General features: G+C 46.8%; 1 protein-coding gene across 2 annotated transcripts in view; it reads right to left on the bottom strand.

Annotated features, from left to right (window-relative positions):
* Positions 1 to 21,753: 21,753 nt before the first annotated feature.
* LOC137521109 (dimethylaniline monooxygenase [N-oxide-forming] 2-like) overlaps positions 21,754 to 27,995 on the bottom strand; it is an 88,932-nt gene continuing 82,690 nt past the window's right edge. For both annotated transcript variants that reach the window (XM_068239913.1, XM_068239914.1), the window contains exon 9: positions 21,754 to 23,772. In XM_068239913.1, the coding sequence (XP_068096014.1) occupies positions 23,427 to 23,772 (346 nt within the window). In that variant the 3' untranslated portion in view covers positions 21,754 to 23,426. The remainder of the gene's footprint in view (positions 23,773 to 27,995) is intronic.

Below are 27,995 nucleotides of genomic sequence, written 5' to 3'. Positions count from 1 at the left end.
AAAATTTTCTATGAACTCACCATGGCCCTCATGGAATACCTTGGCATGTATTCTTTCCAAAATTGGGTCATTTGTGGGGTTTGTTAACTGTCCTGGCAAGTGGGGGGGGGGTGCTAAATGGTAAGCACCCCTGTAAAGCCTAAAGGTGCTCATTGGACTTTTGGCCCCTTAGCACAGTTAGGGTGCAAAAAAGTGCCACACGTGGTACCACCGTACTCAGGAGAAGTAGTATAATGTGTTTTGGGGTGTATTTTTACATATACCCATGCTGGGTGGGAGAAATATCTCTGTAAATGACAATATTTTTTTTTTTTTTTTTACACACAACTGTCCATTAAGGTTTCAAAAATCTCTTTATTTGAAACAGCAAAGTTAGTACTTTACATTACAGATTCGTTAACTTAGCAGTGCATTAATGAACCTAAGAAGCCAGGGGACCTTACAGGGTCCACTGGTTCAGTTAAAGATAGCATTAAACAGTTCAGTTGCTTCAGGATTATAGTGGACGTTTTTAGAGCTCTTACATATAGACCAGGTAGAACAAACACAGATTATATACAGGGGCGTAACTAGGCCCCATCGGGCCCCCCTGCAGATTTTCTGAGCGGGCCCCCCCCCCCCCCCCCCCGGGGCCCGCTCGCGGCCGTTTTGTGGGTGTTGGAGGGGTGGCAGCATGAGGGGAAAGCCTTGCCCACAGTCGGCGGGGAGAGGGGTAGTTCCCCCCCTCTCCCTCACCTCGGGGCTCTCCCCTCTGCGCTCCCCTCCAGCTCGTAAGTGTCTGTGGGGCTGTGGTGGGCAGCGAGCGGCGGGCAGATACATACCTGCTTCCGTGCGTTCCATCGGAGACTTCTCCCTCTAGCGGCTGACGTCACTTCCGGAAGTTTTTTCCTTCGATAACTCGTAGCTCTGATAAGGCGTCCTCTAATCACAGCCTTATGGGCTAACCAGCAAGATATTGGGGAGACATCCTCTGTGCTGTTGTCAAGAAAGAAATTATTGAGCTGATCAGTGATGTCAGCTTTGACATCTGGGTCAAGCAATAATGATTCGTCTAGCCTCCAAGTTTTTTGAGTTTTAAAAGTGGTGTTCAAATCAAGACTTAAGATAAGTAGGTCATGGTCTGACCAGGAGACATGGATATGTCGCATGCAGAGGAGTGCTTTAGCTAATATTGTTGAAATTAGAATATGATCAATCTTGGAGTAGGTATTGTGTGATGGGGAGTAGTACGTGTAGCTTCTGGCGCTAGCATAGAGTTCCCTCCAAGCATCTATCAGTAGTTCAGATCGTAGGAGAGAGTTTAAGAGAGCTCTTTTTCTTTTAGTCAGTTTATCAGCTGATGGGTATGATTTATCCAAGGTGTCATTTAGTGTCATGTTAAAGTCTCCACACCAGATTAGGTGAGTATTTAAGGGTATCTTCAGGTTACGTATGATGAGTTGGAAGGTATTGAAGGCCATTTCAGGGGGGGAGTAACTATTAATAATACATAATTGTTGTCCTTTGAGAGCTCCTATAAGAATAATATATCTGCCGTGGTCATCTCTAATCACTTTGGTTATTTCTAATAGTAGGGAGTTTCTAATCAGGACGGCTACACCTCTGTGCTTTTTAGCTGTGGTTGCAACAAAAAATTTAGAGTATTGGTGATGTAGAAATGCTGGGTGGGAGGAAGAGGAGAAATTGTTTCCTGCAGGCATAGGACATCAGGAGAGTGCTTATTATAGTCTAAAAATGCTTTTCTTCGTTTCTGTGGGGTGTTGAAGCCTCTCACATTGTGGGATAATATTTTAAGGACCATACAGGAGGTGGAAAAGATGTGCTAATGGGCTTAATGGATTATACATAACAGGATGGTGTGCGTCTGGGAATGCTGGTAATGCTATATCTGGTCACTGGCGAACTCAGGGGGCTATTCCGGGTGTCTGGAACCTCCCCCCTGCACTGAGCTGTGTATTCAGCCAGGGAAGCCCGCATAATATAAACAGCCTCATTCTCCCTCCCTTCTTACTTCTGGTGCCTCCCTCCAGCTAATAGAATGAGAGAGGCAGCCGAGCTTCCCTCACAACCTTCACAAGAAGATGCAGCCTGCAGTGAGAGAATGTTGATTATGGAGTCCTGGACTCTCCACAGCACAGAAGTGTCAGACATGATGAAATTAGAGTGCAGGCAAGCTGGTAAATATGCACAGCATGATGCAGAGCTTGCCTGGACTCAGGGTCTTTGGGGAAACATCTGTCTGGTCTCTCCCCATTGTTATAATGACTGCATGTGTGGATAAGGTGTGGATAACAAGCTGAAAAGTTTTTGACAGTCCCTAGACTCCAGGAGGGCTTCTTTCTGACTTGTGTGAGAGACTGACAGGGACAGGAGTCCGATTACAGGCAAGTAGCCTGTGTGATGTGGGACTTCAATACAGATAAGTTCTCTGCTCCATCTCAGGCTATTCTCAATTTCTCCACTCCTCTCTCTGGGCTAGTGCAACGCCAAAATGACAATAGCAATCGCTAGCAATTTGTGAGTGTGATTTTGTGAAGTGATTTTCAGAGCGATTTTTGAATGAATTGCTCAAAAACATGCTACATGCAGTATACCTGCGATTTTGAAAAAATCACAACGCTGCTGTGGGAACACCCACATAGGGTAACATTAGCCAAGCGCTTTTCAAATCACTGTTGATTTGAAAAACGCTCAGAACCACTCTTGGTGTGCACCAGCCCTCCCTCATTCACCTTTGTTTCCCTCTTCCCCTAGAGCTGGCTGTGTGTTCTTGTCTTACAGGAAAGCTAAATAAAAGTGCAATCCTGGTGAGGCAAAATATTATTATTTAGTATTTATGTAGCGCCGACATCTTCCGCAGATGCATATATCCCTGCATCATATGGGTATCGCTTGCGCTATGTGACACTATGTAGCATATTCCACTGAATTGTCCAAACTAAGTCTATCTCCTGTTCCTCTCTTGGGGAGTTGTGCCAGCGCTGTACCCCGTTCACATTTGCTGCTACCTGAAGCCCTCAGAAACACTCGTGTCCTTGAGTACTTCCAAAGATAGGCAGCTCCGTAATACGCCAGCGCACTTTTGTGCATGGGCAGTATGGAGCCACCTGTATTCGGAAGCACTCGGGGACATACGTGCTTCTGGACCTTTCAGGAACCCCCCCCCTTAAAAATCCTGCGTTTGCCCCTGCTGGTTCTGGTCTGGGGAGATTGTCCACTAGGTAAACAGCTCGTACAAGTACGGGCTGAGACAATTTGCCTATATAGGCAGAGTTAGAGGTTATAGGGGAGTCTAATGCCTCATTTAACCTCCGGGTAGGGGACAGCATTACTATATCCACCGGAGAAACAGGGCATGTGCCAAAACGTATCAACAGGAGATAGGGGCAAAACATAGGGTACACAGTGTAATAAGACAGTATAGGAAACTTTAACAGTTAAATTTTGTATCTTATATAACCTTTATAATGCTCATGGTAGGCTAACCCAAGTCCATGCAGAAGTGCTGCCATTCATTTGTATGTAGACACACCAGGCAGGCCACCCCCGGGGCCTCAGGAGCCCCCCCCCCCCCCCCCCCGGGGGGCCCGGGGGACGGGGGGGGGGGGCACGGCGACACAGGGGGGGGGGGGGGCGGGCGCCAGGCCCCAACCGGGGGGCGCCCCCCTCAGCCGCCGCCACCCCCCCCCCCCCAGGGGAGGACCACCCCCAGTCAGGCAAGGGGCGTAATGGCCGCTCTGTATTAATAAGCATATCTAGCAGCTAATGGTCCATAAACAGTAGACCTTGTACTCCATTATAATGATCTCCTAGACACATATATCATAACCAATGTTTGTGGCTACCGGCGCAGTTCTCCTCCCGCATGGGGACCGCCTCCAGTGGGGAGATTCATAGCTTTTAGTTGCAGCATGCGGCCTAGCAGGGGGAATCAAAAGTCATCCAGACTCCTAAAGTTAACTTGCCTAATTGTATTCGATTGGAAGTCCAAAGGCCAAGCTATTTAGGGTAAATATGCCAGGTAGGGTCATAAAGAGGACAATTCAGGATTTAAAGCAGGGCTTGAGCAGCACTCCATAGTGTTATTATAATTAAGAATAAGCGTGTAACGGTTTAACAATGGGGGCAAACGTATATCAGCATGGCCTTCAACATCATAAAGCAAACACTTGGGTAGCGAAGCCATATAGGGGCTAATAATAGGGAGACCAAATTCAAGGGGCATCTCACGTAAAGTTATGTCCTCGGGGATCGTCGCGTCACCTCCGACCATTCTCTCTGCGGCCGCGATCCTCGCTGTGAAAGATGGGTGAGTGCCGGGTTAGCTGCAACAGTTTCGATGGTTATGTTTGCCGCTTCCAGGATGGCTTTCCCGTCGTCCAGGGATCGAATGGTGTGGGCATGGTTGCCCAATGTGAAGTTTAAGGAGAAAGGGAATCCCCAGTGATAGCGAACCTTTTCTCGCGTAAGCGAGAGGGTAATTGGTCTCATCTCTCTTCTTCTTTGCAGTGTGATGGGGGATAGGTCCGCATAGAGATGAACTGAGTTTGGCACTCCAGGAAGATTTGTGAGGTCCCTAGCCGCCATCAGGATTTGGTCTTTAATTTCGTCATAGTGGAGCTTCAGGATTACATCTTTTGGTGTATTTGGGGTCCTTGGTTTCCCCAGGGCCCTGTGGATCCTATCCATTTGGAACATTTCCTCCTTGACTTGCGGAAGAAGTGCGGAGAAAAGGTTAGTGGCAACCTCCCTTAGGTCTGTAAATGTTTCAGGCAGTCCGCGGATTCTAATGTTGGATCTCCGGGCGCGATTTTCAAAGTCTTCCAACCTGGTCTCTGCAAGGTCGGCTCTGGCCTCTAAAGCGTCCGTTCGCTTGCTATCTTCGTTTACCGTGTCCACCAGTGAGTCCAGGCGAGTTTCAAGTACTCCCACCCTCTGGCCTACCTCGGTAACCTGGGCTGTTCTATCCTTCACCGCTAGTGCGAGCTCCGTTTGGAGCATTTTTCTAATGTCAGCTAACAGTTCGTCTTTATCCCATGTACCTTGTTGCTGGGTGCCTTGTGAGGAGGTCCGGGGGGGGCTGTCAGTCTGTATTTGCTTAGACTTCTTGGTGGCTGGTTGAGGCGAGGTGCGCTCCTGGGCCGCGGCCGCCATTTTGGAAGAGGTGCGCAGTTCAGGCTTGGAGGAGAACAGCGCCGGTAAAGTGAGCTTTGGTTGCCGCTTTGATGTTTTCGAGGTCCGTGCTCCCTTCCCGGGCATATCATAGGCAGGCTGGGTTGGAGAATTTGTATTTCCGCCTCCTTAATCATGCTATTTAGGCCCTTTTTTCTCCGGCTAGGAACGGAGCTCACTGAGTGCACGTCATGCCTCGTGAGCGCCGCGCATGCGTCCCACAACTGTCCATTTACAAAGATATTTCTCCCAGCCAGCATGGGTATATGTAAAAATACACCCCAAAACACATTATACTACTTCTCCCAAGTACAGCGATACCACATGTGTGGCACTTTTTTGCACCCTAACTGCGCTAATGGGACCAACGTCCAGTGAGTACCTTTAGGATTTCACAGGTCATTTTGAGCCATTTGGTTTCAAGACTACTCCTCACGTTTTAGGGCCCCTAAAATGCCAGGACAGTATAGGAACCCCACAAATGACCCCACTTTAGAAAGAAGACACCCAAGGTATTCTGTTAGGAGTATGGTGAGTTCATAGGAGATTTTATTTTTTGTCACAAGTCAGCAGAAATTGATATTTATTGTTTTTTTTCCCAAAGTGTCATTTTCCGTTAATTTGTGACAAAAATAAAATCTTCTATGAACTCACCATACTACTAACGGAATACCTTGGGGTGTCCTCTTTCTAAAATGGGGTAATTTGTGGGGTTCCTATACTGCCCTGGCATTTTAGGGGCCCTAAACCATGAGGAGTAGTCTTGAAATCAAATGTCTCAAAATGACCTGTGAAATCCTAAAGGTACTCACTGGACGTTGGGCCCCTTAGCGCAGTTAGGGTGCAAAAAAGTGCCACACGTGGTATCGCTGTACTGGGGAGAAGTAGTATAATTTGTTTTGGGTTGTATGTTTACACATACACTTGCTGGGTGGGAGAAATATCTCTGTAAATGGACAATTGTGTGTAAAAAAAAAAATCAAAAAATTGTCATTTACAGAGATATTTCTCCCACCCAGCATGGGTATATGTAAAAATAGACCCCAAAACACATTATACTACTTCTCCTGAATACGGTGGTACCACATGTGTGGCACTTTTTTGCACCCTAACTGCGCTAAGGGGCCCAAAGTCCAATGAGTACATTTAGGATTTCACAGGTCATTTTGAGCCATTTGGTTTCAAGCCTACTCCTCACATTTTAGGGCCCCTAAAATGCCAGGGCAGTATAGGAACCCCACAATTGACCCCATTTTAGAAAGAAGACACCACAAGGTATTCCGTTAGGAGTATGGTAAGTTCATAGAAGATTTTATTTTTTGTCACAAGTTAGCGGAAATTTATTTTTATTGTTTTTTTCACAAAGTGTCATTTTCCGCTAACTTGTGACAAAAAATAAAATCTTCTGTGAACTCACCATACTCCTAATGGAATACCTTGGGATGTATTCTTTCTAAAATGGGGTAATTTGTGGGATTCCTATACTGCCCTGGCATTTTAGGGGTCCTAAACCGTGAGGAGTACTCCTGAAACCAAATGGCTCAAAATGACCTGTGAAATTATATCAGAATCAGAATCACTTTATTCGCCAAGTGCGACAGGCGCCGCACCCGGAATTATTTGTGGACACAAGGCATATTGGCAGGTGCAAACAGTGCAAGTAACATTACACATAGTACAAATTAAAAGAAACATTTCAAAACATTACACATAGTACAAAGTAACATTACACATAGTACAAATTAAAAGAAACATTTCAAACATAGCAAATGACACATAGAGCGGTTGACGCTATATTAGGCAGAGATGAACATGAGTGTCAGCCTATGGGCGCGCGTTCATCCTCTAGTGCCCGGAGGTGCAGAAGGGGATTAGGTGATGGCATTGGGGAGAGGGTCTGAGTTGAGAAGAGTGATCGCTTGAGGGAAGAATGTGTTCCTACGCCTGGTGGTTTTGGTGTAGATGGACCTATAGCGACGTCCCGAGCGAAGTGGACTGAAAAAGTGATTTCCAGGGTGGGAGGGATCAAGTGCGATTCTATTTGCCCTGGACCTCATTCTGGATGTGTGGAGAAGGTCCAGGGGTGGCAGGGGAGACCCAATGATCTTCTCAGCCACATTGATGACTCTCTGGAGTTTGAGCCTATCCTTTGCATTTGCCCCCGAGTACCAGACAATGATGGAGGAGCAAAGGACAGATTCGATGGTCGCCATATAGAAACTGGTCAGTAGCTCCCTGGGCATGCCAAACTTCCTTAGTTGCCTCAGGAAGAACAGTCTCTGCTGGGCCTTCTTTTGGGTAGTAGAGGTGTTTACGTCCCATCTCAAGTTCTCCGTGATGGTGGTGCCTAGGAACCGCGCGCTATGTACCCTGGTGACTTCGGTGCCATCAATGATGACAGGGCTGGGTGGTGAAGCATTCCTTCTGAAGTTCACTATCAGTTCCACCGTTTTTGCTGTGTTTAGTACGAGTTTGTTGTCAGAGCACCATCTGAGAATCCGCTCGATCTCGCTGTGATATTCCAGCTCCTCTTTATCACCCATGAGTCCTACGATGGTGGTGTCATCCGCAAACTTAATGACCTTGACGGTATCCGTGGAGGAGGTGCAGCTGTTTGTATACAGGGAGAAGAGCATCGGAGACAGTACACAACCTTGCCTGTGTTTGTGGTTCTTACACTGGAGGAGCAGCTTCCGAGTCTCACTAGCTGTGACCTGTCCGTAAGGAAGTCCTTGATCCAGGTGCAAAGGGTTGGGTCAACACCGAGCCGTTCCAGGTCGTCATACAGAATGTTTGGGCAGATGGTGTTGAACGCAGAACTGAAGTCCAAGAGGAGGATCCTTGCGTAGGTCTTTGGTTTATCCAAGTGTTCAGTGATATGTGCAAGGCAGATGTTAATGGCGTCTTCCACAGACCGGTTTGCCCTGTATGCAAATTGTAGAGGGTCCAACAGGGTGGCAGTGTGAAGCTTCAGGTAGGAGAGGACCAGTCTCTCGAAGGTCTTCATGATAATCGGGGTTAGGGCGACGGGTCTAAAGTTGTTTAGGTCCGTGACCCCTGGCTTCTTGGGGACCGGGATGATGTCAGCTTTTTTGAAGCAGGAGGGAACTTTGCCCAGCTCCAGGGATCTGTTGAAGATGGAAGTGAGGACCGGGGCTAACTGTCCCGCACATGTTTTTAGACAGGATGGGGATATGCCATCTGGGCCTGAGGCCTTCCTGGTATTTAGCTTCCGGAGGTGCCGCAACACATCTGTCTCCTGGACTGTTAGCTGTGTTGAGGGAGTATGACCAGCGTGTGGAGGAGAGGAGGGGGGTGGATGCTTGGGTGAGGATGTGGTCGTTTGATCCGCCAGGTGGGAGGGTTGGGCCTCGAACCTGCAATAGAATTTGTTGAGATCCTCAGCTAGTGCAGTGCTCGGAAGTATGTGTTGAGAAGGAGGCTTGAAGTTGGTGGCTGCCCTTAGGCCTTTCCAGACCTCCCTGACATTGTTGGACTGGAGGTTGCGACTCAGCTTGTTGGAGTAGTCTCTCTTTGCCACCTTCAACTCTCTTTTCAAGGTGTTCCTGGCTTCCCTGAAACTCTCCGGTGATCCAGATTTGTGGGCTTCCTCTTTTTGCCTCCGGAGCCTGCGTAGCCTTCCGTTGAACCAGGGCTTGTTGTTCGGAAAGACCTTGATGGTTGTCGCTGGGATGCATGTCTCCTCGCAGAATCTAATGTAGGAGGTGACATTCTCTGACCATTCCTCCAGGCAGGGAGCTTCCAGGACTGACCAGTCGGTGCTGTCGAAGCAGGCCTGGAGTTGCTCCTTCGCCTCGTCTGTCCACTTCTTCACAGGCTTGACTAGCGGCTTTGTGGTTTCAAGGTGTCTTCTGTAGGTGGGGATCATGTGTATTAGGTAGTGATCAGAGCTACCCAAGGCAGCTCGGCTAATGGCCTTGTACGCGTCTTTGAGGACCGTGTAACAGTGGTCCAGGGTGTTCTGGTTCCTGGTGGGGCAGGTGATGTGTTTGTAACGGGGCAGCTCTTGGCGCAGGTTTGCCCTATTGAAATATAGGTACTCATTGGACTTTGGGCCCCTTAGCGCAGTTAGGGTGCAAAAAAGTGCCACACATGTGGTATTGCCGTACTCAGGAGAAGTAGTATAATGCGTTTTGAGGTGTATTTTTACACATACCCATGCTGGGTGGGAGAAATATCTCTGTAAATGGACAATTGTGTGTAAAAAAAAATAAAAAAATTGTCATTTACAGAGATATTTCTCTTACCCAGCATGGGTATGTGTAAAAATACACCACAAAACACATTATACTACTTCTCCTGAGTACGGCAATACCACGTGTGTGGCACTTTTCTGCACCCTAACTGCGCTAAGGGGCCCAAAGTCCTATAAGCACCTTTAGGCTTTACAGGGGTGCTTACAATTTAGCAAACCACAAAATGCCAGGACAGTAAACACACCCCACAAATGACCCCATTTTGGAAAGTAGACACTTCAAGGTATTCAGAGAAAGGCATGGTGAGTCCGTGACAGATTTCTTTTTTTTTTTACAGTTCACAAGTTAGCAGAAATGGAAACTTTTTTTGTTGTTTTATTTTTGTTTCAAAGTGTCATTTTCCACAGGTGACAAAAAATAAAATCTTCTATGAACTCACCATGCCTCTTAGTGAATACTTTGGGATGTCTTCTTTCCAAAAGGGGGTCATTTGGGGGGGTATTTATACTATCCTGGAATTATAGCACCTCATGAAACCATTTTGAAGCATCTCTGACTTTTCTGAACACCTGTCAGGTTTCATGAGGTGCTTAAATTCTAGGATAGTATAAATACCCCCCAAATGACCCCATTTTGGAAAGAAGACATCCCAAAGTATTCACTAAGAGGCATGGTGAGTTCATAGAAGATTTTATTTTTTGTCACAAGTTAGTGGAAAATGACACTTTGAAACAAAAATAAAACCAAAAAAAAAAAGTTTCCATTTCTGCTTACTTGTGACAAAAAAAAAAAAAATCTTCCACGGACTCACCATGCCCCTCTCTGAATACCTTGGGGTGTCTACTTTCCAAAATGGAGTCATTTATGGGGTGTGTTTACTGTCCTGGCATTTTGGGGGTGCTAATTTGTAAGCACCCCTGTAAAGCCTAAAGGTGCTCATAGAACGTTGGGCCCCTTAGCGCACCTAGGCTGCAAAAAGGGGTCACACGTGGTATCGCCGTACTTTTACACATACCTGTCACAGACCGCAAGGACGGTCTGCGGGCGGGTCAGTCGATCAGAGTCAGAAATCCTCTCACACTGTCATTTTGTCCATCACGAAGCGTAAACCTGACTTCGCAGTTTGATAAACTGACTAATGAAGGGAGGATTCAGACACCAAAGGATTCACCACACACATACAATTCAAAGATCTGCCACCAAGCGGGTTACACAGCCCGCTACTGTAATTATGCTAATACTTTGAGAACGCTCTGTTAACCCTTTGCAGTATGCAGGAATCTGGGTCAGCTCTGACTATCTAAGCTGGATTCACGCATACGGGTTATAAAAGTACACTTCTATTAAACACAGGGTAGCGGTTTCAAGAGAATAGGTACGATTGTGTATGTTCAGTAACAGGTCATCCGCTAAACGATGTTTAAAACATTTAATAGGAAAAATGCATTACATACAGTTATATACACCAATTAACATATACACACAAAGCTTAAAAATAAAAGGAATAAAATCAAAAAGTTCTTACTTAGTTATGGCTGAGCAGTCCCGTTCAAAGTAGGCTTTAATGTTAAGAGTCCTTGAAACACAGCATGAGTTCGGTCCTCCTTGAACCCATGCTCCATGCTCTTCTTTAGCAGATGAAATTATGAAAGACAGGGTGGGCTCTGCTGGCCCCCAGATTTATACAATCTTAGAATTGGGGCTGGGTTACCTCCAAACTAAGTGGAGGGAAGGCGGGGTTATCCCCTGGCAGCAAGGTTGCCACCCCCAGACTCAGAGCAAGAAAATATAGCATTTATTAATAATCTGTGTGACCCCGCCCCAGATTGGCGCATCGCAAATCCGAGGCTATATTCATAAGCGGCCTGCGACCCTGTATCAAATGAGGCTACACATGCCTATTCTATCGCATTTGCTCTACGCAGGTTAAATAAAGCATTCCCCTGACTGACCCCTGACAGTTGGGGAACTGTAATTCAGGTGAATGATAGAACTGATTTATGGTTATCTGAAAATGTAATTTTTGTCTTTCTGTGACAAGCCTATTTTGAAATATTAATACATTAAAGTTTCCTTTGTCTGAGTGTAAGGTTTTGGAGGGAGCTCTTATCTGGCCAGTTCGATCTGGCTTTTGGGAGAGAGGGCTGTGGCAGGAAGTGGTCCTCCCCGGGAGTTTGGGCTACGTGTGAAATTGGATATGGGGGGAAGTTACTGTACTCTGTTTTTAAGAGAAGAGAGGGAAAAGAAAGACATTTATTTTATTCTACACAGGACTGACAGTAATGGGCTGGACCATTACGCAAGTTGTTGGCGATTGCGCACAACTTTCCGTAATGTTCGTCTCACCTCCCCTCATAAATTGGGTGCACGGAATAGGTCTGCCATGACCTGATCTATGCACCGACTGAAAGTGCTCTCGAGTTCCTTACTTGACTGTACTTTGTACAACTAACCAGAGGCATAAGGCCTCATGGTCCGGTGTGTCCCAGTGTCCGCTTTGCGGACGGTGCGATGCACACCAACAAGCTTACCTCTAAAGGCCTGGCTGGGTTTGCATAGCGCTTCCTGTAAGGGAGAGAGTCATTGGCTGACATCCAGGGCACTTTCTGACTCTCGGGTGTCAGCCTGCGAATCTGGAAGCAACGTGGCATACCCCTACTCTAACTGACTACACCATGGCAAAACATTTTGGTCAGCACCACCTAGGTGGACAGTAGAACACATTTTAAGAAACGAATTAGCCTTCACCTGGGTGGCGAGGTGTGTCCCTCCTTTAGGAGGGATAGAGGGTGGACATCTGGGCAGTTTTGCACTGGGTTGCTCCTGCAAGGGGAAGACAGGGAAGGAACTGCCTGTCCCCACCAGCTGTTAGGTAACAGGCAATGGTGGGGCACTCTGTCTGTCATAGCAGGAGGGGAGGTCTAGGCCTCCAGCTGCCTGCACTGACACCTGGTATTCTTCCGCTGTCCGGCAAGGATATGACCCAGGCAAAACAAGACAGTTACCTCTTAGATTAAAGACTGTCACATTTAAACATACATAATTTTTAGCAATGTGAGATTCAGCATGAAAGCTATTAGCAACATCTGGTACAACATTAACATCACAGTTACAATCATTTTTCACATCATGTACACAGGTATCTGGAACAACAGTGACAGGTTTAAAATCAGACAAACAGTGATTAGACAGCTGTCCGTTAGAAACAGGTACCTCTTCCTTGCCTCCTTCCCTAGGAGAGCTAGGTACCATTACCCTGGCTGCCTCCCTCTGTCCCACCCCAAGCTTGTACAGTACCTGAGCGGGTCCAGACTGGCAATCCGGAGTGTTGATCACAAGTTCATAAAAGGATCATAGGGTGCCCAGATTGGTGCCCAACAGCACAGGCACTGGGATGTCATCTTTCACCCCCACAACTCTTGTCTGGCGCCCCTTTTTCCAATCGAGAACAACAAGAGCTTTGGCAATGCGTGCATGTGTGCCACCAACTCCCACAAGTGTAACACGCTCATTAGGCAGGAAATTCTCCCTGGCCACAAGATGAGAGCGAACCAAGGTAAGCTCTGCGGCTGTGTCGCGGAAACCGACAGCAATCTGGTCGTTTACTTCCACGACTTGATGATGTCCGGAAAGTCGAGCATTTTCTGCTCCCATGACGAGGTAGGCGTGTGCAGTAGTGGATGCACTAGCCGATTCTGCGCTAGGCTCTGGAGACAGCGTCCTCACCTCGGGGCAGGCAGACTTGAGGTGTCCTCGCTGTCCACAGTGGTAACACTTCGAGACATATGTGGCATCAGGCGAATGAGTAACAGGTGCAGCATCTGGCCTCTGTGGCTGTGGGACCAGATTCCCATGGTTAGCAGGGGGAGGAGAGCTAGGTTGCGCAGGTCTCCTCCCTTTCCAGCTCTGGGCTGGAGGTTTGCGGCTGTCCGGTACACGGGTGGCCACAAAAGTGTCTGCAAGTTCTGCGGCAGTTTTGGCGGATCCAGGCTTCCGCTCCAGGACAAACTGCCGGACATCTGGAGTGCAGCAGTTCAGCAACTGCTCCTGTACAATGAGGTCCTCCAGACCTTGGTGAGAGTCTTTGTTGAGGCCTCGCGACCACTGCCTGAACACAGTGAGCAGGCGACCCTCCAGGTCTGCATAAGTGTCTGTGGGGCCTTTCTGCAGGGCCCTAAACTTTTTGCAACATACCTCTGGGGTCAGCTGGTACTTAGTGATAATTGCAGCTTTTATCGCAGCATAGTCATTGTCCTTGTCAGCGGGTAAATCCACAAACGCCTCAAGCGCTTTGTCCCGCAAGTTGGGTGTCAGAAATCTCACCCACTGCTCCTGGGGCAGATGCTGCTGACAACAAGTCTTTTTAAAGGATTGCAGGTAAGTGTCCGGGTCGGTTCCCTTCTCCATTTCAGGGAACTTATATTTTGGAGTCCCAAACAAGCCTGCTGTGGGCCGGGGTTCCGGAGCACTTGGCTGGGAATCTTGGCCTTGCGCTCGCAGTTTGGCCATTTCAAGGTCATGTCTGAATGCGGCTTCTCTCTCCTCTCGTTTCTCTTCTTTCTCGGCTCGCCACCGGCATTCTGAAGCTTCCCTTTTTGCCTGGCGTTCTGAAGCTTCCCTTTCCGCCTGGCGTTCTTCTCTGTCGGCCAGCCGCTGGCGTTCTGCGCGGTCAGCGTTTTCCCTGACAATCTGCAGGTACAGCTCAGGATTTGTATCCGACAGTCTTTGTAAAGCATGCTGCATTCAAGCATCCGGAACACAGGAAGGGTTTGCATGGACGGGCTCCCGCCGGTTACCATGCTCCTCAGCATTTAAAGCGATCGGTTCAGATGCGATTCCGTTTTCCTCTGGGTCTGGAAGTGGGTCACTGTGCTCCAACCGCTCACTTCCCTCTGCCCCAGTTACAGCACCGTCTGAACCAGGAGTGTGCTCTTCCAGCATCTGCTCCAGCTGGGTATTCAGTCGCAATAAGTCCTCGACCAATTGCGCTTTCTTTTTTCCATAAGTCACAATGCCTTTTTCTTCACACAAGTTTACTAGGTCTGGCACTGACATTCGCTTGTATCTTGCTGCAGCCATTTTTGCCAAATAAAAGATAGGATAGAAAAAGAGATTGGGGAGGGAACTCTGTGCTACACGTTTAGTCTATATAAATGGTAATGCACCGGTTATCGAGCACAGATTTTGATCTGTTCTGGCAGGTTAATTAAATTACGTTGCCGTTGATGTTCTGAACATACACAAATCCCAATAAGCTGCCAACCAATGTCACAGACCGCAAGGCCGGTCTGCGGGCGGGTCAATCGATCAGAGTCAGAAATCCTCTCACACTGTCATTTTGTCCATCACGAAGCGTAAACCTGACTTCGCAGTTTGATGAACTGACTAATGGAGGGAGCGTTCGGACGCCAAAGGATTCACCACACACATACAATTCAAAGATCTGCCACCAAGCGGGTTACACAGCCCGCTACTGTAATTATGCTAATACTTTGAGAACGCTCTGTTAACCCTTTGCAGTATGCAGGAATCTGGGTCAGCTCTGACTATCTATATTTCTTTTATTCTACACAGGATTGACAGTAATGGGCTGCACCATTACGCAAGTCGTTAACGACTTTCCGTAATGTTCGTCACAATACCCATGCTGGGTGGGTGAAATATCTCTGTAAATTACAATTTTTTTATTTTTTTCACACAATTGTCCATTTACAGAGATATTTCTCCCACCCAGCATGGGTATGTGTAAAAATACACCCCAAAACACATTAAACTACTTCTCCTGAGTATGGTGATACCACATGTGTGACACTTTTTTGCAGCCTAGGTGCGCTAAGGGGCCCAAAGTCCAATGAGTACCTTTAGGATTTCACAGGTCATTTTTCAGCATTTGTGTAACGATTGGTGTCAGCAAGGCAGAATCTGATTATTAGGTGATCTGCAGTATCACCTATAATACAGATATATACCTGATTATAGGGTGATCTGCAGAATCACCTATAATGCTGGTATATCAATAGTTGCCGTGACAACAAATACAGAAGGTATAACAGGTGTAGCCACACACAGGAGATGTATATTGAATAATGCTTGGTGCAACAGTAGAACTGAGAGCTAGCAATTTCCTCACCAGAGGAGCTGGTGAGTATATCAGTATAGAGACTTTCACCAGAGGAGCTGGTGGGTGTATCAGTACAGAAGCCCTCACCAGAGGAGCTGGTGGGTACTATCTGTATGACGGCTTTCACCAGAGGAGCTGGTGGATATACACAGTACAGTAGTCCTCACCAGAGGAGCTGGTGAGTACTATCAGTAAAGAACCTCACCAGTGACAAGGGCTCACTGGTGAGTAGAGTAGTCAGACAGATCGGTTTGGCAATAGACAGGAAGATTCAGTACAAAGTCGGCAGGCAAGAGGTTAAAGATATTTCAGGCGGAAATGTCACAAGTTACCAGAAATTGATTATTATTGTGGGTTTTTTTTCACAAAGTGTCATTTTCCATTAACTTGTGACAAAAAATAAAATCTTCTATGAACTCATCATACACCTAACGGAATACCTTGGGGTGTCTTCTTTCTAAAATGGGGTCACTTGGTGGGGTTCCTATACTGCCCTGGCATTTTAGGGGCCCAAAACCGTGAGGAGTAGTCTGGAAACCAAATGCCTTAAAATGCCTGTTCAGGGGTATAAGCATCTGCAAATTTTGATGACAGGTGGTCTATGAGGGGCCAAATTTTGTGGAACCAGTCATAAGCAGGGTGGCCTCTTGGATGACAGGTTGTATTGGCACTGAAGTGCAGGAAGCGCAGGATGTTCTCAAATCATGACCTGGACATGGCAGCAGAGAACATGGGCATGTGATGTATTGGGTGCGTAGACCAATAAGACCGCAATACATGCTTTTTGACTAGACCCACGTTAAGGAGAAGGCCCCAAAAAAATGTTACGTTTAGAAACTTGGAGTGGTTTCCACCGAAAAGGCGGGGCATGGTAGCTTCTTGGATTGGTGGTTGCGTATTGTGTGGCGCAATGGTTGGTCTCAGCGACAATTAAGTCATAGAGACCAGCAGTGATCAGAAAAAAACAATTCTGTCACTGCGGTGGGGCGGGTGAGGGTTTGGCCGGGTGATCAGAAGCCCGCAGGGGGCAGATTAGGGCCTGATCTGATGGATAGGAGTGCTAAGGGGTGACAGGAGGTGATTGATGGGTGTCTCAGGGGGGGATTAGAGGGGAGAACAGATGCAATTAATGCACTGGGGAGGTGATCGGAAGGGGGTCTGTGGGGGATCTGAGGGTTCGGCCGAGTGATCAGGAGCCCACACGGGGCAAATTAGGGCCTGATCTGATGGGTAGGTGTGCTAGGGGTTGACAGGTGGTGACAGGAGGTGATTGATGGGTGTCTCAAGGTGTGATTAGAGGGGGGAATAGATGCAAGCAATGCACTGGGGAGGTGATCGGGGGGGGGGGGGGGGGGGTCTAAAGGCGATCAGTGACAGGTGGTGAGGGGGTGATTGATGGGTGATTGATGGGTGATTGATGGGTGTTCAGTGGGTGATTAGAGGGAAGAACAGATGTAAACAATGCACTTCGGAGGCGATCTGAGGGCGGTCTGCGGGCAATCTGAGGGTGCGGGCAGGTGATCAGGTGCCCGCAAGGGGCAGGTTAGGGTCTGATCTGATGGGTGTTAGTGACAGGTGGTGACAGGGGGTGATTGACAGGTGATCAGTGCGTGATTACAGGGAAGAATAGATGTATACAGTACACAGGGGGGGGGGGGGTCTGGGGAGGATCTGAGGGTGTGTGGGGGGGGGTAATCAGGAGCCCCCAAGGGGCAGTTTAGGACCGGACCTTAAAAATAGCTTTGACAGATAGTGACAGTGAGTGATTGATGGGTGATTAGAGGGGTGATTGGATGCAAACAGGGGTCTGGGGGGTGGGCAGGAAGGGGTCTGAGGAGTGCTGTGGTGGATCAGAGGGCGGGCGGGGGGCAGATCAGTGTGATTGGGTGCACACAGGGAGGGCTGCAGCCTGCCCTGGTAGTCCCTCGATCACTGGGACCACCAGGGCAGGAGGCAGCCTGTATAATACGCTTTGTATACAATACAAAGCGTATTATACGCTTGTATTGCGGCAGATCGGGGGTTAACAACCCGCCGGCGCTTCCGTACAGCCGGCGGGTTGACGCCGCGGGTGGGCGGAGCCTATTGCCGGTGGATGCGCACGCAACGAGAGTGCGATCCCTGGCAGGACAGAGCAGAACTAGCCGACAAAGTGCGTATTGCGGTCGTTCTGCGGGCCACTTTGCCGCCGCCCATCGGCTGTGGGCGGTCGGCAAGTGGTTAAACATTAAAGTCGGTGGGCAGACATTTTCTAAATGGCAGCAAAGCAGGGCTTAAAATGATAAATATTCAGGCAGGACAAAAAAAAAAAAAGCAGGTTTTAAAACGATAAAGTACGTTCACAAGGTCTGCGACCATTAACCCTCCTGGCGGTCTAATGTTTTCCGCCAGGAGGCAGCGCAGCAGTTTTTTTTTTTTTTTTTTTTTTTTTTTAAATCATGTAGCGAGCCGAAGGCTCGCTACATGATAGCCGCTGCTCAGCGGCATCCCCCCGCCCGCTTCGAACGCCTTCGGCGATCTCCGATCAGGAAATCCCGTTCAAAGAATAATTTTTTTTTACTGTATATGGCTGAAGAACTGAGATAAAATGGAGATACTGTGTATTAGAGATGTCCCGAACGGTTCCCGGCAAACTTCGGTGGTTCGCGTTCGCCTGCCAAAGGCGAACTTTCCCGGAAGTTCGATTCGCCCCATAATGCTCTATTGAGCAAAACTTTGACCCTCTACATCACAGTCAGCAGGCACGTTGTTGCCAATGAGACTGCACTCACTCTTGGAGGCCCCCCCCCCCCCCCTTATACAAGGCAAGGTCCTTGTGCCATTTGACTCACTTGTCTGCCTACACTAATTAGTTAAGGGACAGCTGCTACACACTCTGCTAGGGAGAGTTTAATTTCCCTTCTATCCATTCCCTCCTGGTCTCATCTGCCAGGGAATTACAGTATTTCAAAAGCCAGCTTACATACCGTGGCTGGGAATTGAACCTAGGTCTCAAGGTATGGTAGGTAACTAACATATACATTATACCACCAACACTACTAGCTGAAACTAGCCTTGTATGTACCATTTATACTCAATCCAAAAGAAAAATTAGACAAGACAAATAACATTTATATCACGCTATTCTCCTGGCAGGCTCAAAGCGCCAGAGCTGCAGCCACTAGGGCACGCTCTATAAGCAGTAGCAGTGTTAGGAAGACTTGCCTAAGGTCTCCTACTGAATAGGTGCTGGCTTACTGAACAGACAGAGCCGAGAGTCGAAACCTGGTCTCCTGTGTCAGAGGCAGAGCCCTTAACCATTACATCATGCAGCCACTGCCTACGGATATGTAGCCAGACATGGCCTTGTCTTTTGTGTTCAACAGTTGTCAAGAGAAAAATTAGACAAGATAGCAGTGTTAGGAAGACTTGCCTAAGGTCTCCTACTGAATAGGTGCTGGCTTACTAGAGAGAGATGAATCTACTTGGGTATATGGGGTTCTCTTTGGACAACTGTTGAACACAAAAGGCAAGGCCATGCCTGGCTACAAATCCTTAAGCATTGGCTGGATGGTGTAATGGTTAAGGGCTCTGCCTCTGACACAGGGGACCAGGGTTCGAATCTCGGCTCTGTCTGTTCAGTAAGCCAGCACCTATTCAGTAGGAGACCTTAGGCAAGTCTACCTGCTACTTCCTATAGAGCGTGCCCTAGTGGCTGCAGCTCTGGCGCTTTGAATCTGCCAGGAGAAAAGCGTGATATAAATGTTATTTGTCTTGTCTAATTTTTTTCTTGACAACTGTTGAACACAAAAGGCAAGGCCATGCCTGGCTACATATCCTTAAGCAGTGCCTGGATGGTGTAATGGTTAAGGGCTCTGCCTCTGACACAGGAGACCAGGGTTCGAATCTTGGCTCTGTCTGTTCAGTAAGCCAGCACCTATTCAGTAGGAGACCTTAGGCAAGTTTTCCTAATACTGCTACTGCCTATAGAGCGTGCCCTAGTGGCTGCAGCTGTGGCACGTTGAGTCCGCCAGGAGAAAAGTGTGATATAAATGTTTATTTGTCTTGTCTAATTTTTCTCTTGGATTGAGCATAAATGGTACATGCTAGGCTAGCTTCAGCTAGTAGTGTTGGTGGTATAATGGATATGTTAGTTACCTACCATACACTGAGACCTGGGTTCAATTCCAAGCCACGGTATGTAAGCTGGATTTTGAAATACTTTAATTCCCTGGCACATGAGACCCTCTGGAGGGAATACCTCCAGGTATTAGATCTCTGGAAATATGTTTTCTATCATTTTTACAGCCAGTAGAAATTTTTCTAAAATTTTAAGTTCGTCTCCCCATTGAAGTCTATAGCGGTTCGCGAACTTTTTCGTGAACCGAACTTTCCGCGGAGGTTCGCGAACCGAAAATTGGAGGTTCGCGACATCACTACTGTGAATGTGATTATTGAGTCTGGCCAGCTGTGCCAGGAGGGTCACATATCCAATGTCTAGTGTTTTGTAAGCTTATGCAGACTTTGACTTTGCTTTCCCCATCATAAGGCTGGTCCACCTTTCTGTCTGCAGTTTGTATACTGCTGAGAAACAGCTCAATGAAGTGAACAGAATACATTTTACAAGTAGCTGATATGAAAGCAAATAAGCTGCTTTGATAGATTTGTGATTTTTCATTTTGGGAAAACTTACACTGAGAGAAATATGGAACCTGCCATTGGTGACTTTGATGTGAAGAAAAACAAACAAACACTTGAGTCACTTACTTGCAAGACTCACCCTCTGTATTTACCATATTGTTGGGCATATATAAGAGGCTCCGGACTATAAGATGCACCTAGGTTTAGAGAGCAAAAAACAGGAAAAAAAAAATATACTAAACCTGATGCGTCCATGGTCTAGGAGTGTCTTGTAGATGTTCTCCTTCAATTATTGTGTCCTCTATGAACCTCATGTGTCCTTCTGTGTTCCCATGTGTCCTCCTGTGCACCCCATGTGTCTTGTTCTGTCCCCTATGTGTTTCCTTCTGTATCCTTCTGTCCCCCATGTATCCCCTTCTGACCCCATGTGTCACCTTCTGTCCCCATGTGTCACCTTTTGTCCACCATGTGTTCCCTTCTGCCTCTTATGTGTCCCCTTATTTCCTCCATGTTTCCCCTTCTGGCCCCCATGTGTCTCCTCTGCTCGCCAATGTGTACCTTTCTGTCCCCATGTATCTTCTCCACTCTCCCATGTGTCCTCTTCTGTCCCTTATGTGTCTTCTCTGCTCCCCAATGTGACCTCTTTTGTACCCCATGTGTCTTCTCCGCTCCCCCATGTCTTCTCCACTTCCCATGAATAAATGGAAAGAAGCAGCAGCACGACTCACCTAATTCCTTTGCTCCAGCAGGGGTCAGAGACCTCTCCCTCACGGCTCCCCTAGTGCTGACTTCTGCTGGTTGCATCCTCAGAGGAAGCCATCACTAACGGAGCCGTGAAGGAGATGAGAGGCCTATGATAGTCGCTGGAGCCTGGAGCTATTAGGTGAGCCATGCTGCTGAAGCTTTCTGTTTATTCATGGGGACGGTAGGAGAACACGGGGAGTGGAGGAAACATGGAGATAATACAGGAAGGAAGTCCCGGACATCATGATGGATTTGCAGTTGATATCGGCGGGCGTTCATAAGTTGGGGACTCCCTGCACTTGGCATAAAAGATGCAGAGACTTTTTCTGTCCATTCTTGTCTCCCTGATCCATTCATTTTGCTTCCCTGATCCAGAGCACGTATGCAGATCAGAGGCTCTGATTTAATTGGCTACATGCTTGTTAGAAAGGGTGGGTTCCACAAGCAGTGTTGGACTGAGAGGTGGTAAAGCTGAGGAAATCCACTTGTTGCCCAAGCAGCAGAAACCAGGTGTTGCTGCTCGCAGTGAAGACTTGCTGCAGGTTTCTATTGGGAGTGATAACACATGGTTTCTGCTGCTTGGCCAGCAGGTTTATTTCATCTGTTTTTCCACCTCCCGATCCGACACGGTCCACAAGTGCTATCACAGCAGTTACCATGCGATCTGCCGCGCGTGGCGGTTTGCGTGCGTAAAGCATTACTCCCGCATGATAAACAAACCTTTGCACACGATCACACTGCTGTGAAAGCAGTTATCACGCTTTTGTGAATCGAGCCCTAGGTAATAAGGCACCTGTAATAATCAAAAGGTTTGGCAGTGGATTTTAAAAGAGCAGGACATACAATACCCATAAAGCAATGAGTACACACATAAGATCATTAATAGTTGCAAAAAAGCGTATCAAAATTTATTGAAAAGATATATTAATAATACCATTAAAAAGCACATGGGATGGCCACCCCGTCACAGCTCATCCACCCGATAATAACCACACATGATCACAATCATCCGCCGGCATCTAAAGCTAATGTTAAAAAAAGGGGGAATCCAGATAACAGAACTTAAGGCCAGTTCAGTTCCTTAGAGACACTATTACACGTAGGACATCCGTCATTCAAAACAGCCAAGTTAGTATGGTTTATATGTAGCACACAGCGTAAAGCAGTGGAGAGGTAGACCCTACATGCAGGTGAAGCAAGCACAGGAAGCAGCAGAGACCAGCAGCAAATATCACCATGTAAAAACATCATCATGCATTAAACTTGAAATGATGACACAATATATCAATAGGCTGTCAGTAGTTGTAGAGCACAGAGTGTCCCGTCCAGGCTCAATAGGAGATGGTGGCTGTGTGTTGTAAGCTGCGTAGCATGGCCAGCGGGAGGACTACAGGTCCAAGCAGTAGCTGTCACGGTCAACTTGGCCGGGCAGCGTGCATGGCAGCAAAGCCCTGTAGTGTATGGCCGGATGGAGGTTAGGGCGGCGTGGCGTCCCATGCAGGAGAAAGCATTACTCTGCATGATAAACAAACCTTTGCGCGCGATCACACTGCTGTGAAAGCTGTTATCACGCTTTTGTGAATCGAGCCCTAGATAATAGGGCACCTGGTCTGGATGGCATACATCCTCGGGTGCTAAAGGGAATTAAGTTCAGTTATTGATAAACCCCTTTATCTTATCTTTTGCGACTCTCTTTCAAGTGACAGAGTTCCAATAGACTGGCATACAGCCAACGTTTTCCCATTATTTAAGAAGAGCAAAAATATCAGATTCAGGAAATTATAGATCTGTAATCTTATCTTATCTGTGTGCAAGTTATTTGAGGGGTTCCTAATGCTAGGTATACACAATACGATTTTGCGTTCGATAGCTGCGTTCCATAGATAATTTCCATCATGTCCGATATTACTTTTGATTGTTTTACCGCTCAATTCCTCATAGAAGTGAATAGAAGTTGATAAGAAAAGGTAAGAGAATAGAGCGGGAAATCAAGAAGAAAAACGAATTGAAAATCGATCAAACAGAAAATTAACCTAAAAAAACGCATCGTAAGTACCTAGCATAAGAGATGCTTTACAAGACTTCACTTCAGAGAAAAATCTAATTTCTCATCATCAACATACAGTAGGTTTACTAAGGACAGGTCTTGTTTGACGAACAGATTTGACTGGCAGCTTTTATGATAGTGTGGTTATTGGGAATGCTAACGACAATGTCGATATCCAAAATCGTCTGAAGCTGACATTGCATTTCTTTAAGCCTGGGAAATGTACTCATTTTCTGGAAAACCTAGAAACTTTCCATTTTAGTGGATAAGTAATTTGCTGTATAGATAAGGAGCTTCTTGCACATTTCCAACAACTGGACTAATTAATTAACTGGCAACAATTATATCACACTGTTGTGTAACCTCTGTTTGCACATTTTACACACATGAGCAAACTGAACTAAGATTTGCTATTGATTCCTGCAATTCATGAAGGGATTGTCTGTTCAGCACATTTTCATCTCAAGCATTTACAGCACTTGTGAGAACAAAACACAGTTACATATCATTCTTTCAGCCAAACAGCTACGATTGAAATCAAAAGGCAGAAACAAAAGAGTAAAATAGATGTCAATGAATGTTTAGAATTCTGCTTTGTCACTCTGGTTCTTAGAGGCTTTTCAATTCTCTCCCATTGTGTGAGAATAGCTTCCCGAGCTCCAGCCCATTTTCCTGGACCATTGAGTCGATACTGGTAAGAACTGCATGGACCAAAGACCACTTTGAAGGCCAAAACTGGGTCTGTGAGGAGCAGCTTCCATACGTCTGGTTTCACACCTATATCTGATGCAAGGTCATCCAAGTATGAGATATAATGTGTTCTTCGGAAGTTATTTTCAGCTGTTGCAAACCTAAGGGGAGGAGTTTTAAATGTTTATACATCAAGCTACTGATAATTAAATGTACATTTCTCTCACAAATAGCCTTACATGCAAATTGCCCACTTGACAGAACTATCTTTTTTTTCTCAAGGAAAGCATCAAATGAAGATTCCCTCAAGGAAAGCATCAAATTAAGATTCCCTAAGTACCTCAGCAGAAATGGGTATATAAAAATCCATTTCATTCTATGGAAAAAAACAACATGTACCGGTAATTATTACATTTCTAATCATGCAAGAAAACTAACAAAATTAATATTTTAATTTTGATATTGTTTTAACTTCTGTGTCTGTTGTCTTCCGGGTGTGACTCCCCGCTTTCTGTTTTGATAGGATATAACTGCTTCCGGGCTTCGCTAATTGAAATCTACACCTTGTTTGGAACTGTTTGGATCTTGTTATTCCTGCCAGGGCATAGATTTCAATCATATCCGCCACATGCTCCTGCCGCTACCACTGTTCACGCTGCTCTCCCGTTACTGTAGCGCCCTCGCACTTCCATCCCCATGATGGCAGAGCTCCCTGAGCCTGTCGGCAGCCTATTTCATTGGCTCCTGGCCCCGTGATCACTGTGAGCCAATCACCTGACTGGCTGAGAGAGCTCTGCCATCATAGGGATGGCAGTACAAGGGCACACCTCCCAACTTTTTGAGAGGAGAGAGAGGGACACTTAAGCCATGCCCCTGATCACGTCCCCGTCACACCCTTAGTCACGCATACCATGAAGATTTCATAAGAAAAATATGTTTTATAATTCAAATCACACTGGTCCTTTCTATCCTGGGTCATTTTCCATCATATTAACATTTTAAAATGAGTAATATATTAGTTTAAAGGATGGGAATACAGTTTAGTGTCAAACACATTTTTAGTAGAGAAATATATATCTTTACCTTGAAAGAGGGACAAAGTCCTGAAAGAGGGACAAATGAGGAGGAAAGAGGGACAGAGGGCCAGGGCTCCCAAAGAGGGACTGTCCCTCCAAAAGAGGGACAGTTGGGAGCTATGCAAGGGGCTACAGTGACAGGGAAGAGGCGTAAACGGTGGTAGCGGCGGATCAGTGCGGCATGACATCAGTAAGCCCCTTAAGAGAGCAGAGACTGCTGGTACAGAAGTGGTTAAAGACACCTGAAGTGAGAGGGATATGGAGGCTGACATATTTATGTAAAAGGGAACCTGAAGTGAGAGGGACATGGAGGCTGACATATTTTCTTTTATACAATATCAGTTGCCTGGCTGTCCTGTTTATCATCTGCTTCTAATACTTTCAGCCACATACCCTGAATAAGCATGCAGATTACATACTCTGACTGAAGTCTGACTGGATTCACTGCATGCTTGTTTCATGTGTGTGATCAAAGAGAATCTGTATTGTTAAAATCGCACAAAAGTAAACATACCAGTGCGTTAGGGGACATCTCCTATTACCCTCTGTCACAGTTTCGCCGCTCCTCACCACATTAAAAGTGGTTAAAAACAGTTTTAAAAAGTTTGTTTATAAACAAACAAAATGGCCACCAAAACAGGAAGTAGGTTGATGTACAGTATGTCCACACATAGAAAATACATCCATACATAAGCAGGCTGTATACAGCATTCCTTTTGAATCTCAAGAGATCATTTGTGTGTTTCTTTCCCCCTGCAGTTATCTTCCACTGAAGTGTCAGGCTGTTTCTTCCTGCAGAGTGCAGACAGCTCTGCCTGTATGTAATTCCTCAGTATGTGAAAGCCCAGCCAGCTCAGAGGAGGATTTATCCAGTTTGTAAAAGATAATAGAGCAGAGAGAAGCTGCACTAATCTAAATAACACACAGCAGTGTGCAGAGAGGGGCCTGGAGGGGGGAGATGCATCACAGAACCACAACACTGAAGAACTTGGCAGCCTTCCAGACACAGGCTGACAAGTCTGACAAGAGAGAGATAAGTTGATTTATTACAGAGATGGTGATAGTAGAGCGTGCTGCAGTAAGCCAGAACACATTAGAATAGCTTTTGGAACTTGTAGGATGATAAAAAACAGGATGCAATTTTTGTTACGGAGTCTCTTTAAGACACTACCAAGGCCAGAAAGATCAGTAGAACTGCCAAGCAACTGGTATTGTTTAAAAGCAAAAAAGATATGGCAGCCTCCATATAGCCCATGCTTCAGGTTCTCTTTAATTGTATACAATGCCAGTTTCTTGGCAATCCTGCTGATCTTCTGCCGCTAATACTTTTAGTCATAGACCCTGACCAAGCATGCAGATCAGATGTTTTCCACAAAAATCTAACAAGATTAGCTGCAAGGATACACCATAGAAAATACGGGATATCAACCTCATCTAAAATACGCCCCTCTCACCTTTAAGAATACCTGCATCGGACACCACACTATTGGGGAGTACAGGGCTTAAACATATTTAAAATGTTATTATAAAAACAACCAAATGGTAACAATTGACAAGTTTAAGCGGATCCGAGATGAAAAACTAACTATAACAAGTAACTTGTCTATATATCTTATGTAAAGTCCAGGCTCAATAGAAGATGGTGGCTGTGTGTTGTAAGCAGTGTAGCGTGGCCGGCGGGAGGACTACAGGTCTAAGCAGTGGCTGTCACGGTCAACCTCTACCTCAGTAGAAATGGGTATATAAAAATCTCTACAAGAAGGCTAAGTGCTAAGTCAATACTATACAGCAGAGTCCCAGTTATCCAGAACTCAACTAACCAGAAGTCTCAAGCAACCAGAACAAATCACCAACAGTATTCACAGTGGTGAAGGCCAACATTTTAGTCTTTTTGTAGGCTCTGCTGTGCTTAAAGGATACATCAGAGCTGTATGGAAAAAAAAATGCACTTACCTGGGGCTTCCTCCAGCCCCTGCCTGCCGTCCTGTGCCCTTGTCGCAGCTCCGCTCACCGCTGGTGGCCTGGGGTCCCCTCCGGTGCAGGATGTCGTGCACTGGAGGGGATGATGCGCCTGCGTGAGTGGCTCTCAGTCACACTGACATCATCCGGACTGTACTGCGCAGGCGCAGTAGTTCTGCACCTGCGCCGTACTGTACAGTCCGGATGACGTCAGCGCTACCAGTGAGCCGCACGCTGGAGTGCAGGAGAAGCTGACCCGGAAGCCGACCTGGTGAGGTCGGCTCCTCCAACAGAGGGGACCGGGAGCCACCGGAGCAGCGGTGAGGGCACAGGACGGATGCAGAGGGCTGGAAGAAGCCCCAGGTAAGTGGATTTTTTATTTTTAAAGTGCTCGGACCTAATGTTAGGAATAGTGCGGTTACCTCTACCTCCCCCCCCCCTTTTTTTCCTTCCTCTTAAGTAGGCTTTTTGACTGATCTCAGTCTCCTTGGGATAATAATTTCGTATTCACATACCTAACTAACAGTAGGTTCGGTTAGATACTGTATCTTGCTCCGCAATCAATAGCACATATAGATCCGTATTTGGTGTTGTCGTGTGTCGATGCGCCCGCACTAGGTCAAGGATGTGTTCACATGGGTTGTATGTGAATATGTGTTGTAATCATGCTGCCTAACTTCTGTCTCAACTTGCAACATTAAAAATGTGATTTGAGTAGAAAATCTATATAATAGCAGACGAATAAAGATCCACTACTTCCTTCCCTGATTGGATGGCCGTAGCTTCCACTTTTTAAATACAGCATTGCTGCGTTAGGAGAGGAGGAGTCGAGGATTCCGTATAGGAGGACGGCTCACGTCTCCAAGCCCCGCCCTGATGAAGCTTGGTGACGCTAAGCGAAACTAGTCGGCGATTATTCGCCTTCATCCAGCCTACTGACCGCGGACCTATCAGGCGGTGACGCGCTGGGGAATCTGTTTCAGCGCGTGGAGTGCGGCGTCCTCCTAAGTAAGCTGGCTACTCGACCGGTGAAGGGTGCTCATGCCCGTGGATGGACTGTGACGGGCGAGCTAGCCGTGTGGAGGTGAACGCCTATCGCGGTTCCGATGCGCTTGGTTGGTCTCCCCAGCTGTTAAAGTTTGATCACACGCCGGACCGGATCGCACCTAGAGGGGCCCCTCTCAGTGGATTACATTTGGTGCAGCCTGCCTGCGCGGCTGTTTCAAAATAGCCAGGTGAAGTAACACTTCCATTCAACTTGCGACGGACATTTGGAGGTCGTGAGTATGAGTATATACACGCAGTGAATATATGTTCTTTCATGTGCCAGCCCATTCAAGTGAGACATA

Source organism: Hyperolius riggenbachi, chromosome 6 (assembly GCF_040937935.1).
Source record: "Hyperolius riggenbachi isolate aHypRig1 chromosome 6, aHypRig1.pri, whole genome shotgun sequence".
In the NCBI taxonomy this organism is placed as follows: domain Eukaryota; kingdom Metazoa; phylum Chordata; class Amphibia; order Anura; family Hyperoliidae; genus Hyperolius; species Hyperolius riggenbachi.
Note: the sequence above shows the minus strand (reverse complement) of the source record. Positions and strands in the feature narration are given on the sequence as shown.